The following is a 13,252-nucleotide window of genomic DNA, read 5'->3' as shown; positions in this document are numbered from 1 at the left end:
TCAACTACACATACAATTTAAATTCAAGATTTACTAGAACTGAAATAAGGTAATTTTTAATTTTGCATTTAATAATTCCACTTATACCTATAAATATTATACGTGTACTTTTATACATATAGAGCAATTCAAAAAGCAAAAACAAAACAAAAGATAAATAAAGTAAAACTCGTGCCAAAAGATGAAAAAACAAAAATTCTATAAACAATAATGAAAGACTCGAATGCAAATATAAGAAAATCTTACAAGTGGTTAAAAATTATACCTTAATACAGCCATCTATTTATAAAGTCATTAAACAAATTTAGACATACACACGCATACGTTTGTAATATGACTATTTGCTCATGCATGTGTTTCACGTTTCTATAGACAAAACAACTGTCAAACTAATTGAATGTTTTCATATTTTCTTTCATTTTTTGCATATTTTATTTTAATTTTTATTTTAAATAAATTAAACAAGAAAATGTATGTATACATACATATATGTACTTATATGATTTTAGTTCTTCCCTCATGTAAAATTTAAAATTTTCATTTTATTTTTTTCTCTTTTAAATTCAAATTACTCTTTGTTGTTGTTTTAACAATTACTTTTTAAATTATTGAAAGGTTCTTTCATCGAAAATGAAATCCCTCTTATCCAGCGTTTTGACACAATTTGTATATGGTATGAAATTAAATTTTATGTATAGAGAAAAACCTGATTTATTTTTTATTAATGTTGTTGTCATTTTTGTTTCGACGTTGTCCAAACAAAAGCGTAAAAATACATGCACATGCAGATATAGTCGATCAATACGTTTAGTATACCAATATAATTTAGAACCTCTCAAAATTCGTATTGTTCATGTTCAGGTTTCTTCTAAGAACTTCTTTAAAAAACTAAGGCAGCTGCTTGAATTTCGAAAGAAAAAAAAATACCGGAAAAGTTGGAAATGATCTTGTCAAATCTGCCACAAGGTTTTCTGTTAATGAATGATGTCACAATTAGGCCAGTTTTACGAGTCTAAAATTTGGTGCCCTATCTGGTTTTCGTTACGGTAAGTTTGAAATGTTTAACAGTATAGCGCAGTTTTTGTTGCCGAATTTTTAAAAGCCAAAAATCTGTTATAGAAGACAAACTTTTTAAAAATTGGATTTGTATATTAAAATTCTCACTGACATTATTTTTATTTATAATAAACATTTAAGTAAACGTTTTTTTTTTAAAGTGGTATAAGTGCGTTTTTCGAAAAAAAGTTGATTATTATCGAGAATTTTAGTAAGATGTGAACACCTTCTTTTTGAAATTCTGAAATATTTTAATATAGGAACGCTTACCACTTAGACCGAAAATATATATGTAACTGTTGCATACAAAACTTCAAAAGCGTTTAATTTATTTTTTATTTCTCTTCAAAATCATAAAAGCAGAAGTTTTTGACAAATGAATGTTTCCAAACCTATCGTAATTGGTATTATTAATGGAAAAAGGTCAAGAATTAATTCTTATGAAAATTTGATTTTATTAGAAATAAAAATAATTTTTTTCTTCAAAATTTACAAAACGTCAATTTTCGGCCAACTACTTTTTCAACACAATAAGCTTCGAAGTTCGAATTTATACACAAGAGTAATTGTCCTTTCTGACAAAAGTATGTTCTTATGCTTTTAACTAAATTATCTAGCACATGATACGTTTCAATCCATGTTATACTTAGTATTGATTTCTTCACTTTTTGAAAAATATTACTTTAAAATTCATCCTAAATGTATGCAACAATATAACATTGCAGTAAGAAAATAAACATAAGGGCCTAAAATTTTTTAAGATTAGTATGCTGTTTCATAAAAAATAATAAGTTTAATTTTATAATGTGGGCTAAAATGAAAAGACGAAGTTGTAACTTCAAACTTGAACAAACCGTTATGTTGCATTGATTACCTATATTATAAGGATAATATACACAAACTCATCAGTTTTGGCTATCCAGTTTATTGCTTTATTTGATCGATACTAACTACAAAATTGCTTTGCTCTAAAATCAAACGGAATTATTTAAATTATTTTGGCCCGCTTATATGAGTTTTTGGTATAATTATGTAGTTCTAATCAAAAATTTAGATATTATGTTTAGACTATGTCATCACTATAGGTATTAAACAACGCAAAACAAAAATCTAACCACGTAAGTGTATGTTTGGAGGGATGTGTTTTGAAACCTCATTTATGATTATAACTTGGTATGAACATACATAATTCGTACATATATAAAAATCATAAAATCAAAAATGGGGGTCGCTTTTATTTTCACTTTTGTAATTTTGTAGCATACATAGTTTGCCTTTTTAAATCAATATACTAGATTTTACTCCTTATGTATATACCTACATAAACTCACATATATATATACATAACTTACAATTTGTATGAAGTGATCATTATATAAATACAAAAATAACAAACACCTCCGCTATCCGGATCAAAAAAAAATAATGTTTAATATTTGGGGTTCATATACTCTGTGTTTATTTTGTTGTTGCTGTTGTTGTTTTCTATTTTTTATTCTTCATTTAAAAAATTACTACTTCTTCTTATATAGAATTTAGTTCAAACTAATGTTACATTGGGCTGGATAATGATGGTGATTTTAATCATAATATAAAATGTCATAATTTTAGTTTTTAACTTAAGTGTAAAATATAAAAATACAATAGAATAGAATATTCAGTACTGATCTCTATAGCCATTTAAAAATAGTTGCAGCATAATATGAATCCAGAATAACAATGATATAAACATGGATGTTATTAAATGATGCATATGTAATGATGTTGATATAATAAATATTGAATATACTTAGTGTATACCAGGCGTAATGTGTACCATAATTTTTACATTTATATTATTATATTTTAAATATATAGAGCAACAATTGCATAAATTGATCAAAATAGAAAAAACTTAAAACAGAGAATCTCTTGAAATATATTTTAATTTTACATACATATATACATACATATATATATAATAATAATGTACATTATATGAGTACAGTACTATTGTTATTAAAATTGAACAAAGAACCAAAAGAAATTTTAAAAGGAGGCGATCTAGAAAATATTGTAAAAGAAAGAGAATTATTTTTGATTTCTTAAATTTTTATTTTTGTTTTCTTTGTTTTATTTAAAAATTGCAGAAATTGTTTATTTGTTGAACGCCTCCTCGTTGCATTTAAATTTATAAGATTTTATAATATTCGAGTACATTTTATTCTAGAGTAATTTCAGTAGTTGTGTTGTTGTTTTTTCTTATTTTTCTGTAATTTCATTTAAGAAAATTAAAGAATTTCTTTTAAGAAATTTAATAAAAAATTTCGCAAGGTATCAACGTCTAATTTATTTACATTTTGTAATATTCATTCATATTAATTTTAATTTATTAATATTTAATTTAAGATTTTTAGTTTAAAATGGTACAATTTAAAAATTTAAGTTTTTTGATCTATGAGGCGTAATATTCCATTTTTTAGTATTGTGTTAGCGAAAACCGAAGGCGTTATGTAGTAATAGTATAGGTACAGAATACGTGGACGTATATATGTATATGCTAGTATTTGTATGAAAATGTAAAATTTTTGATACTGAAAAATTATTTTTTATTCACAAACGAAAATATCAGGGATTTATTTACAAGTTACTTACCCGTTGGTGTGTTCACGAATTTTTATGGCCATAAGTTTTTAGCTCTTTTATCATTGTATATAATTCAAATGCGAGTGTGGTAGGTGAACGTATTTCTGAATGAGTAAAAGAGATGGAGGAGAGGACATTTGATGGACATGGTTCTGGAAAATACCGATGTTTATAATTTTCTGAAATAGCTCTTAATAGGAGGTCTCCAAATCTGATCGTATCAATTTAAATAGATAATTGGACATCGTATATAAATTGAATATCGATTTCGTTGCTGAACTGATCATTTCTGAAAATTGAACTGTAAAGCTCTGAGATCTGTACACTAAAATGGTTTTTTAATTACTTTCTGAGAAAAAGAAAAGGCACAAAAGAGAGAAGAGAGAAGAAGGTCAGTTACATCGCGATATTATATTAAAAATTGCTTTATATTTGCGTTCATAAACAAATGTTACTTACTTGTTAGTTTGTCCATAAACATAGCTAAATATTCACAATAACATAGGAAAATTCTTAAGAGCAGCGGTTCAGTTATATAAACTGTTTTGATTTTATATAGAATAACTAAAAATCTATTGTATACTCATCACTGATGTCTTGCAATATTACGTTTGAAAAGATTACTGTCATATAATTGTCATAATTAAGGTTTCAACACTTATTTTCTATATAAAAATACTATAATGTCATTTATCACAACTAAATTTCGTTACTATTCGTCAACTAGCGCATCAATGAGATAGATTTTTTGAGTTATTTTAATTCCCTCTACTGCCAGAGGGAATTAAAATAACAAGATTTAGTACACTGTAATTATGAAGAATTGATAAATAAATTAATATCTGATTTTTATACAATAGAAATCTTTGAATTACTGGAAACCATTAGCACTAATGTAATTATAAACTTCCTTAGTATTATTTTGTGAAAACTTTAATATTCTTGTTCTACATTTCTAAAAAAAAAATATCTTTCCGGTACTTTAATTTGTCAATATTTCATTAAAATGTTAAAATATGAATCTACTTCCAATCTTTTCATTATCTTATAGAATCAAAACTTCCGTTGTCTTTTATGCGTTCCCAATGTTATTGTATAGAAAAAAATTCTCTTCTACTTTAAAGTACTAATTGAACTTCGTCCTTTTTTTTAAATTGTTATATTTTTAAAGTATAGTAATATGGAAATCATCTAAAGAATTCGTAGCTAACATTATACCCATAATGAAATTGCTTAAAAACTTTAAAATTTATGTAGAAATTTAAGTGTATTTTAAATAAATAAATAAAAAAAAATTCAAATTGCGGTGATCTGCTATAGATACCGTAAATTTCGTGTAAAAAAGAATTCCCTCCTCTCATTTTTTACTTGCAATTTTTATTATTAATTTTTTTTTTTCAAAATTTTTTTTGCAAAATATTTTATTTATGTCGCCGTATTTCTTTTTGTGCTAATCATTAACTTCCTTATTAAATATGAAATTTATATGCATGTATACAAGTATAAATACATACAAACGCATATACCTATATGTGTACATACACATTCATGCTCATATATTTTTGAATAATGATGCAGACAAAATAAAAGAAAATTTAGCTGAGAATTATTTTGGAATGTTTTTATTATTATTATTATTTTTTTATCTCGAGACCTTTAATTTTAACACTTAGAATTATTATTATTGTTATCATTATCATCATTATTATTATTATGAATTTTATATATGAATTGGATTAAATAATTGTAGGCCTTATCAAAAAAAAAAAATTAGATGTAAACAATTTATGACCGATCTTGTTGTTGATTTTTCGATTGTAATACCTAAAATGATTTTTTAAAATAAATTAGTCTGTCGAAATAGTTGTACAAGAAGCACTAGCAAGAAAATGTTTTACATAACGCAGGCAATTTTGTATGAAATTATTCAAAAGTAAAATCTAGAAATCTTATGTATTTTCTACCAAAATTTTATTAGTTCTTTTTCTTTACAGGAAAACCTCAAACACTTTAACCATTAGATGTGGATAAAAATATGAAATTTGTCCGTAAATATGTTAGCACGCATGTCTTTAAAGAAATATAAAATTTCGAGGAAAGTGCTTAAAAAATCCTTGTTCTGCAAAGGTATCAAAAATCTTGAACTGATTTGACTGAGAACAAAATCTTGAACTGAGCAGAGACTAATTTTGGAGTCTCTTTACGCTATAAAAATTGATTAGTAGATTAGTTAACTTGATTAAAAGAAATTCTTTCAGCCAAATAGACAGACATATGGATGCACTTTTTTAGGCTTAAACTAATTTTTCGATTTTTTTTTTGAAAATTACATTTTGCGTTCAAACTTCAGTAGGTAAAACCTATAATGCTATCAATACCTCTTTGTGTCTTACGCAATTTTGTCTGTAGTTGGAAAAATTTTATGAGCCTATTATTTAAGAAACGCTGTAAATATGCAAACCAATTCATATGTTTTTTTATAGAAATTGCAAAGGAAGTGTTAAAATTAAAAACGAAACCCTTGTGTAAGTTTGTTTATTATGAGGAAACATTTTACCGCCAAAAATATTATTTGTGTATATAACTGAGTTCTTATGCTTAAAATTCTTAAGTTTATTATTGCGCAATATTGTAATTCATTAGGAAAAGAGAAATCAGAATATTTCGCATTATATATAAAATAACATTGAATATTAAAGAGTCTGAGAAATAATTAACAACAATGTAATTTTATTGATAAAAAAACAATCTTATGTATGCTTCATTCCAATTCATATTTCTAAGCTTCATTGATTTAAGTAACAGAAACTTATTACCTTTGAAAATATGAGCAAAATTAGGCCTGTTCAAGATAAGCAATTCATTTTAATGCATTCTAATAAAAAGCGTTCAAGAATGCAAAAAATGTTGTATTATTAAAACCATTTTTGTACATAAAGATAAAATTTTATTGCATACTTTTAGGAAGCATTTTAAGAAAATGGAGAAAATTAAGAATAGTAATTATACTGTCATAACGGTTACAGTCGCTAATAAAAGAAAAATGATTTTAATTTTTGACGAGTAATTATTTTCCGTTTGTGAATTAAAATCGTGCTCTCATTTAACGATTTATGATTTCAGAACATTTGGCTTTCAAAATCTGGTACTTTTAGTACTTTCATAACTTGAGCAGACTGAGATGCGTGAAAGTTTTGTTTTGGAAATATTTAATTATAACTAAAATCTATCTGCACATACTAAATAAGATACTAAATCATAACAAATTTCACGAGCCATATGAAGTTAAAAGATTTATACTGAAGAGTTTAAGAGATTAAGAGTAAGAGTACAGTAAGAGTTTGATTTTTCAGAATATTTGAGTAACTTATTTTTAGAATCGAAATTGTATCTTTAATGCCTTCTTAAATATTTTAGTTAGACAAGCTGTTTTCTAACAAATAGACTATGAAATATTTTTGAAATTTCTGGTTCTATCCAGAGATAAAGATTTTTGCAACAATCATTTATAATTCCAATAAATTCTAAATTATAAGTATATGTATATGAATAATAGCATCATTTTTAATTAATTTTGGATGAAGCAAAACGACAAAACGTTGACTGAAAATTAATTTATTATTAATATTAAAGGTTGTTATTTAAACAGAATTTTCTTTTTTAATGTAAAAATTTAAAATTGGCACAATCTTACCTGTTTATTATAACAATCTTCACCACATCCTAAATTTGTATGCTCAGTGTTTGTAAAATTCTAAAAAATAAAAAAAAAGTGGGAATTTTTTACTTATATAATTTAATTGTTAAAATAGTTTATGGCTAAATTAATAAATTCAATTAAATATAAAAAAAATTAATTAAATAAAAAAAAAATTAACAACTTCGACCGTGACAGGACTCGAACCTGCAATCTTCGGATTCGAAGTCCGACGCCTTATCCATTAGGCCACACGGTCCACATTCATTCAATATACAAAAAGGATATTTCAATACGAAATCTTTTATAAAATAATCGATAAAAAAATACAAATACAAATATATGCATATCCTTCTATATATCCTTTTATTCTCAGAAAAATAACAAAAATATGACAAAATAAGAAAAACAAAAAAAAAAACAACAGTAGATAACAAACACATTTCTCTTCTCACCCTCCACTTAATTATTCTCTTGTTTATCCACCCCTTTTCCATACAATACCAATAACATCGTATAAAATTCCATTCTCCTTTATACAAATACAATGTGAAAAAAAATGTTATACAAAATATGATTATTTGAATTATTATTACAGTATAACAGAAGCGTGGGATGCTGCATATTTAAATACAAAGAAATTTACTTAATATTTCAAAACTGTTATACAAAATATAATATTTAACTTTTAAAGTATAATATACACAGTATTTTATAAAACGTGCAGTTAAAAAATCATGTGTATAACAAATACGAACACATTCATGTGTATATTTATTTCAGTTTCAAAAAAATTATTCTATATACAACAACAAATACCTCGCACATATAAAATGTCATAGAAAAAGGATGCGTGAAAAAGTTTTCTGTAATTGTAATTCAAATTTTATACTGTTTGTTTTTCTGTTTCTTTATGTTTGTTTATTGTTGTTTTGCAGCTATTGTAACTGTTGTTATTATAGTTGTACCCGATAAGAAACTCTCTACGATAATTATTGTTGTTTTTATTTTCTATTTGAGAATATGAGTATTTTATTACGCGTTGTCTATTGAGAGAAAGTTTCAATGTATTTTTTTACTCATATTTTCTAAATGAGTACACAGACATACCAATTATTTTCCCTACATTCAAAATGTTATTATAGTTGTTAAAGATATTAAAGGAAATGATTTATTCACATGTATGAGTGTATGTGTGTATGTTCATACATATACATAGAAAATATAATTGTTGATTTATATGCTTGATATGATGAGAAGGATATTAAAATAAAGATGAGTTTATAAAAATGAGAATTTAATTGAATTGTATAGAGAGAAGGGAAATGTTCTCTCCCTTAATTCCATTAATTTGTTTATTTGCAAGTACATTATATAATTTGATTATTTAAATTTAAATTGAATTTATTTTATTGTTGTAATAATTATTATTATTGATTTATTAATAATATGTCAGAGTATAAGTAGACTCTGACATTGTGTTAATTTTTCAATAATGTAAATTGAAAACTGCAACTAAGAATTGAGAAATAAAAGGATATTCATAGAAAAACGAATATATTATGGAAAAGGAAATAAGAAAGATAAGGCACACACTTCACATTTGAATTCAATAAGGATATAAAAATAAATGAGATTTGTTTTTACTAAAAGGATATTTTAGAATTTAGAATTGAATTTGAATAAAGGTTTCGAGTTGCAATGTTAATAAAATTGCATTTTGTAAGTATAGGGTCATTTTGTGTAAATTTAAATAATAAAATTCTTATTTAATTTAAAAAGCTTTATTTTCTTTAATTAATTTCAATTTTAAGAGATTGTTGAAAAAATTGAGTCTTTCAATAAAACTTTTAGATTATAAAAGATAAAAGCTAAAGTTTTTACTCACAAATGGTTTGGTGAACTTTAAGTTCCGAGGTAGACAAAATTTTAGCATTATTTGGTTTCAAGCAAAAGGTAGACGGGTCTTATATTATAGATTTTCTATCTTGAGTACAGGCTATCTTGATTGTCAGAACAATCTGCATGAATTTTAAGTGGAAAAAGTGAAATTTTTTATTTAAATTTGAAGCTATTATAAAATTGGAAGTTAATATTCATTTTGATGAAAATGCATGCAACTGGACAATTTTAAATAGATTAATTTTTCTATATTAATATTTAAAACAATTTCTTTGTTTGAGAAATTCTAACAAAATATTCTTATACTCTTGTTGCAAATTTTTTATTTATTCTTTTTATTCTAAAAATTTGAAGTCAATAGATTTGCTATTATAAGCATCTGTTGATATCGCAGAATTCATGTGCTTCTAAAAAATATTTTGTAAATTAATAACAATTTAATCTTTATGACGATACAGATCACAATCATAATTTTCACAGCTTGAAAAAAAATGTCACCTACATATTTTTTAAATAGAATTTTTGCTTTTCTCATTTTTTGCAAAATATGTTGAACTTAAATAAAAACAATTAAATTAAATTGAAATAAAAATAGAATAATGAAAAAAAATTTGCGCCTTAATTAATTATAAAGTTTATTTTTCTATTTATAAATTTCATATAGATGACCCATTATTAAAAGCTTAATATATTATTATCTATCTCCCTACATCTTCATTCCTTTCAGCATCGTACGTTAAAATTTCAAAGTATATACTTATATGAGATTAATTATAATCGAATTACATTAGACAAGAGTGGAAGGAAAAATAATTGAAACTTTTAGAAGTCAAAATTTAAAATCAAACTAGTGATTGTTGATCTGTGATCCGCGAACACGCACATATGTATGTCTCCAAAAGCAAATAGTTTTTTTACTCAATTAATTTGTATTTTTTTTTTAGGATAACCATACGGGAATGAAAGTTCTTTTGAATTTGTTGACATAAAATGTTTTTAACCCTTTTTAACTATAAAAATTTTTCTTAGAAAATAATTCTGTGCGTGCAAACAAAAACTCCATAAATTGACCTTTTTATTTTAATGAATATTTGGTCAATTATTTGTGTTCATGCAGATATTTAGTTCTGATATTATGGATAAAAGTATAAAAAACTGGATTTGCTTTTTAAAAGAGAACTACGTCTTGAGTTTAATTTCATCAAAATATGATTTTATGTAAAAATATTTACCTGCAAAATAGGTAATCATAATTACGTATTTATGTGCTTCTCAGATTTAGGAAAGTCTGTCTTTATATGAAAGAAAAATAATTTCCTTATACAAACTAAAAAATAGGCCGAAACAATTTTGGCTCTAAAATATTAAAAACCTTTTGACTTACAAAGTTTTTCTCAAAGCCACAGAATTAATACTAGAAAATATTCAAATTGTGCTTCAATTATTTTAAAATTGTCTATTTACTTTCTCATCAGTTGAGACTTTGCTATAACAGAAACTTTATAACAAAAAATATGTGAATAATTTAATGATATTTGATACCCATAGTCAAATTTACAGAACACATATGGATTCAAGGAAATCTCGTTTTAATTATGTTGGAATTTTATAAATATTATTTTTAAAATAACTATATGGACATCTAAGACCAATAGCACTTGAATGTTGAAAATTTAAGAAGTTTATTCATTATTGGACATTTAAAATAAAAATCGTAACGATTTTTTAAATTGCAAATAAATTCGTGAACATTAAATTGGAATGCCCGCTTGCTCTAAACTTTTTTATTGACAAAAATTACTCAAACTAAAAGACTAAAATGATAAAATGTTTATTTTCGAAATTGTTTGAATGAATTTTTTAAGGCTATTCTCAGAAACATAGTCTAAGATCTTGTATGAACGAATATAAAGTACCAATTTATAAAGTATAAAGTACAACATTTCAAGTTGCCCGTTCTTTTTGGTATCAAAACAGTAGTTCTTCAACAACAAATGGATGAACGAGGGGACAAACGGGCGAATATGGATTGAATGAGTTAGGGTTCAATGCTGAGTACGAATGTTTAATGTATAAGGTACACCATTCCTCGTAAAGTTTACGTGACAAATTGAATACACGTCAAATTTGATTGTGAGTAAAGACATCATCAGTGTAATCGCGAGTAAAGATAAATGACAAACGTCAGTGACGTTTTAAAAATTTTGTGATTTTCTACAGTTTTTATTTTTGACCAGCGTCAACACAATTCTATAAGTATAATAATGATAATAAATCCCAATGCCAATTAAGCTGATCTGGTAAAGAAGTAAAGAAACTTGCCTAATACTCAAAATGATGAAATTCTGTGAAAATTGGTTTTATATAAATTAGAAGTAAAATTTTAAATTAATATAAGAAAATTTCTACATTATACGTCATACACTAAAGTTTAAGAGAGTATGTTAAATTTACTTTATTATTAACAACTTGTCATAAATTTTTAAATTTCAAATTCGTATACAAATCTAAATTGAAATTTTTTATGAATGAAAAATTTTATTTTCATAACATTAATTTAACAAAAATTGATCGTTTATCAGATGTCTACGTACCAAAATACAACTTGCAAAAACAGAAAATTCAAATGAGAAAGAAAGAGAAACCTATTCAAATAAAAGCCGCATTTCAATAAATCTGACATGAATCAAAATATTTTTTAAGCAATCTGATATTTACAAAAGATATTCATACATATACATTCATACATACATATGTTATAAGAATATAGAAATTCGCGGCATTATGCGGCATAATAGGAGGCATAAAAGCAAACATTAGAATCACAACCCAAGAATGTTCAATTCAAATCAATTAATTTGATAATTTTGTACGGCTCAATTGTTTATTTTTTAATATTTTCCTTTTGTTTTCTATATTTATATTAAAAACCATTTGTTTGTGTACAACTCTTCTTCTTTTATTAACTTATCAAATATTTATAGAACTTTTTGATTCATAAACAAAACTGAAAGCCTTAAATAAATTTATATAAAAATAGCAAATAATTCGTGAAGTTTTCTTTATATTTTTAATTTTGTCTAAATACTCAATTATTTACAAAACCGAATTTAGAAAAAGAAACAATTCATAGATAGTTTCAATTTCAAAACGAAAGTCTCAATGAATTTATGTTTCAAAGACAATAAGTAGATGATGATTTAAAAGAAAATCTAGGGTTACAAGCAAAAACTGCCAAACTAAGTTTGTTATAGCTTAATTTGCGTACATATATGGATCTGTATGTGTACTGTGTCTAAATTTATATTATTCATCTCGGTTAGTTTCAAATTTTCGGAAAAAAGTTTCAAATTTTTCTAACAATCAAATATTGTTAACCTCATTTACTCGAAACTAGATAATAATCCTATAATAATAAAGCAAGCTAGCTTATTTTTAGAATAGTTTTCTTTAAATAATGCACATTTCAACAACGCATGTTATACACATCGCATAATCATACAATGAAACTCATTAGTGATCTCAGTAATAGAGTAGTTGCACTAATATTATGCATATCATCGACACCACAGATTCAGAGATAAGGAAAAATTAATATCAGAAATGTAATATTAAATTCATTATGCCCTTCTATTTCCACAGAGAGTTTTATTTAATTTAGCAACACAAATTGCCATATCACAAAATGATCATTTTATGGATGTGTTCATATTTACTTCAATTATAAAATGCCGATAGGCCTAAAATTTTATTAACTTAAATAATAATATGAAAAACGTGTCATACAGGAACAAGGTACAATGTTCTATAATAAAAATAAAATATAATTTAATTATTTGGTCAATTTAAAATATTAAAAATTTTTAGTTTTTGCATATATAGAGTCTCGACAAAATTATTTATAATTTTGAAGCAGATACGTACAAATATTTCAGTGGAGTACAAGTAAATTTGAAGTGATTCTGTGGAAAT

General features: G+C 24.7%; 1 protein-coding gene and 1 non-coding gene across 2 annotated transcripts in view; both read right to left on the bottom strand.

The window, feature by feature from the left end:
• The window catches only part of LOC129618938 (protein sevenless), a 78,858-nt gene that overhangs the window by 16,262 nt on the left and 49,344 nt on the right, over positions 1-13,252 (bottom strand). The window contains exon 2 of the mRNA XM_055533971.1: positions 7,376-7,435. Coding sequence (XP_055389946.1) covers positions 7,376-7,435 — 60 coding nt within the window. The remainder of the gene's footprint in view (positions 1-7,375; positions 7,436-13,252) is intronic.
• Positions 7,565-7,637, bottom strand: Trnar-ucg (transfer RNA arginine (anticodon UCG)). Its single transcript has one exon. It is a non-coding gene; the product is annotated as a tRNA-Arg (tRNA).

Source organism: Condylostylus longicornis, unplaced genomic scaffold (genome assembly GCF_029603195.1).
Source record: "Condylostylus longicornis isolate FDR11 unplaced genomic scaffold, ASM2960319v2 ptg000010l, whole genome shotgun sequence".
NCBI classification, from domain to species: Eukaryota; Metazoa; Arthropoda; class Insecta; order Diptera; family Dolichopodidae; genus Condylostylus; species Condylostylus longicornis.
This window is presented reverse-complemented; position numbering and strand designations above follow the sequence as displayed.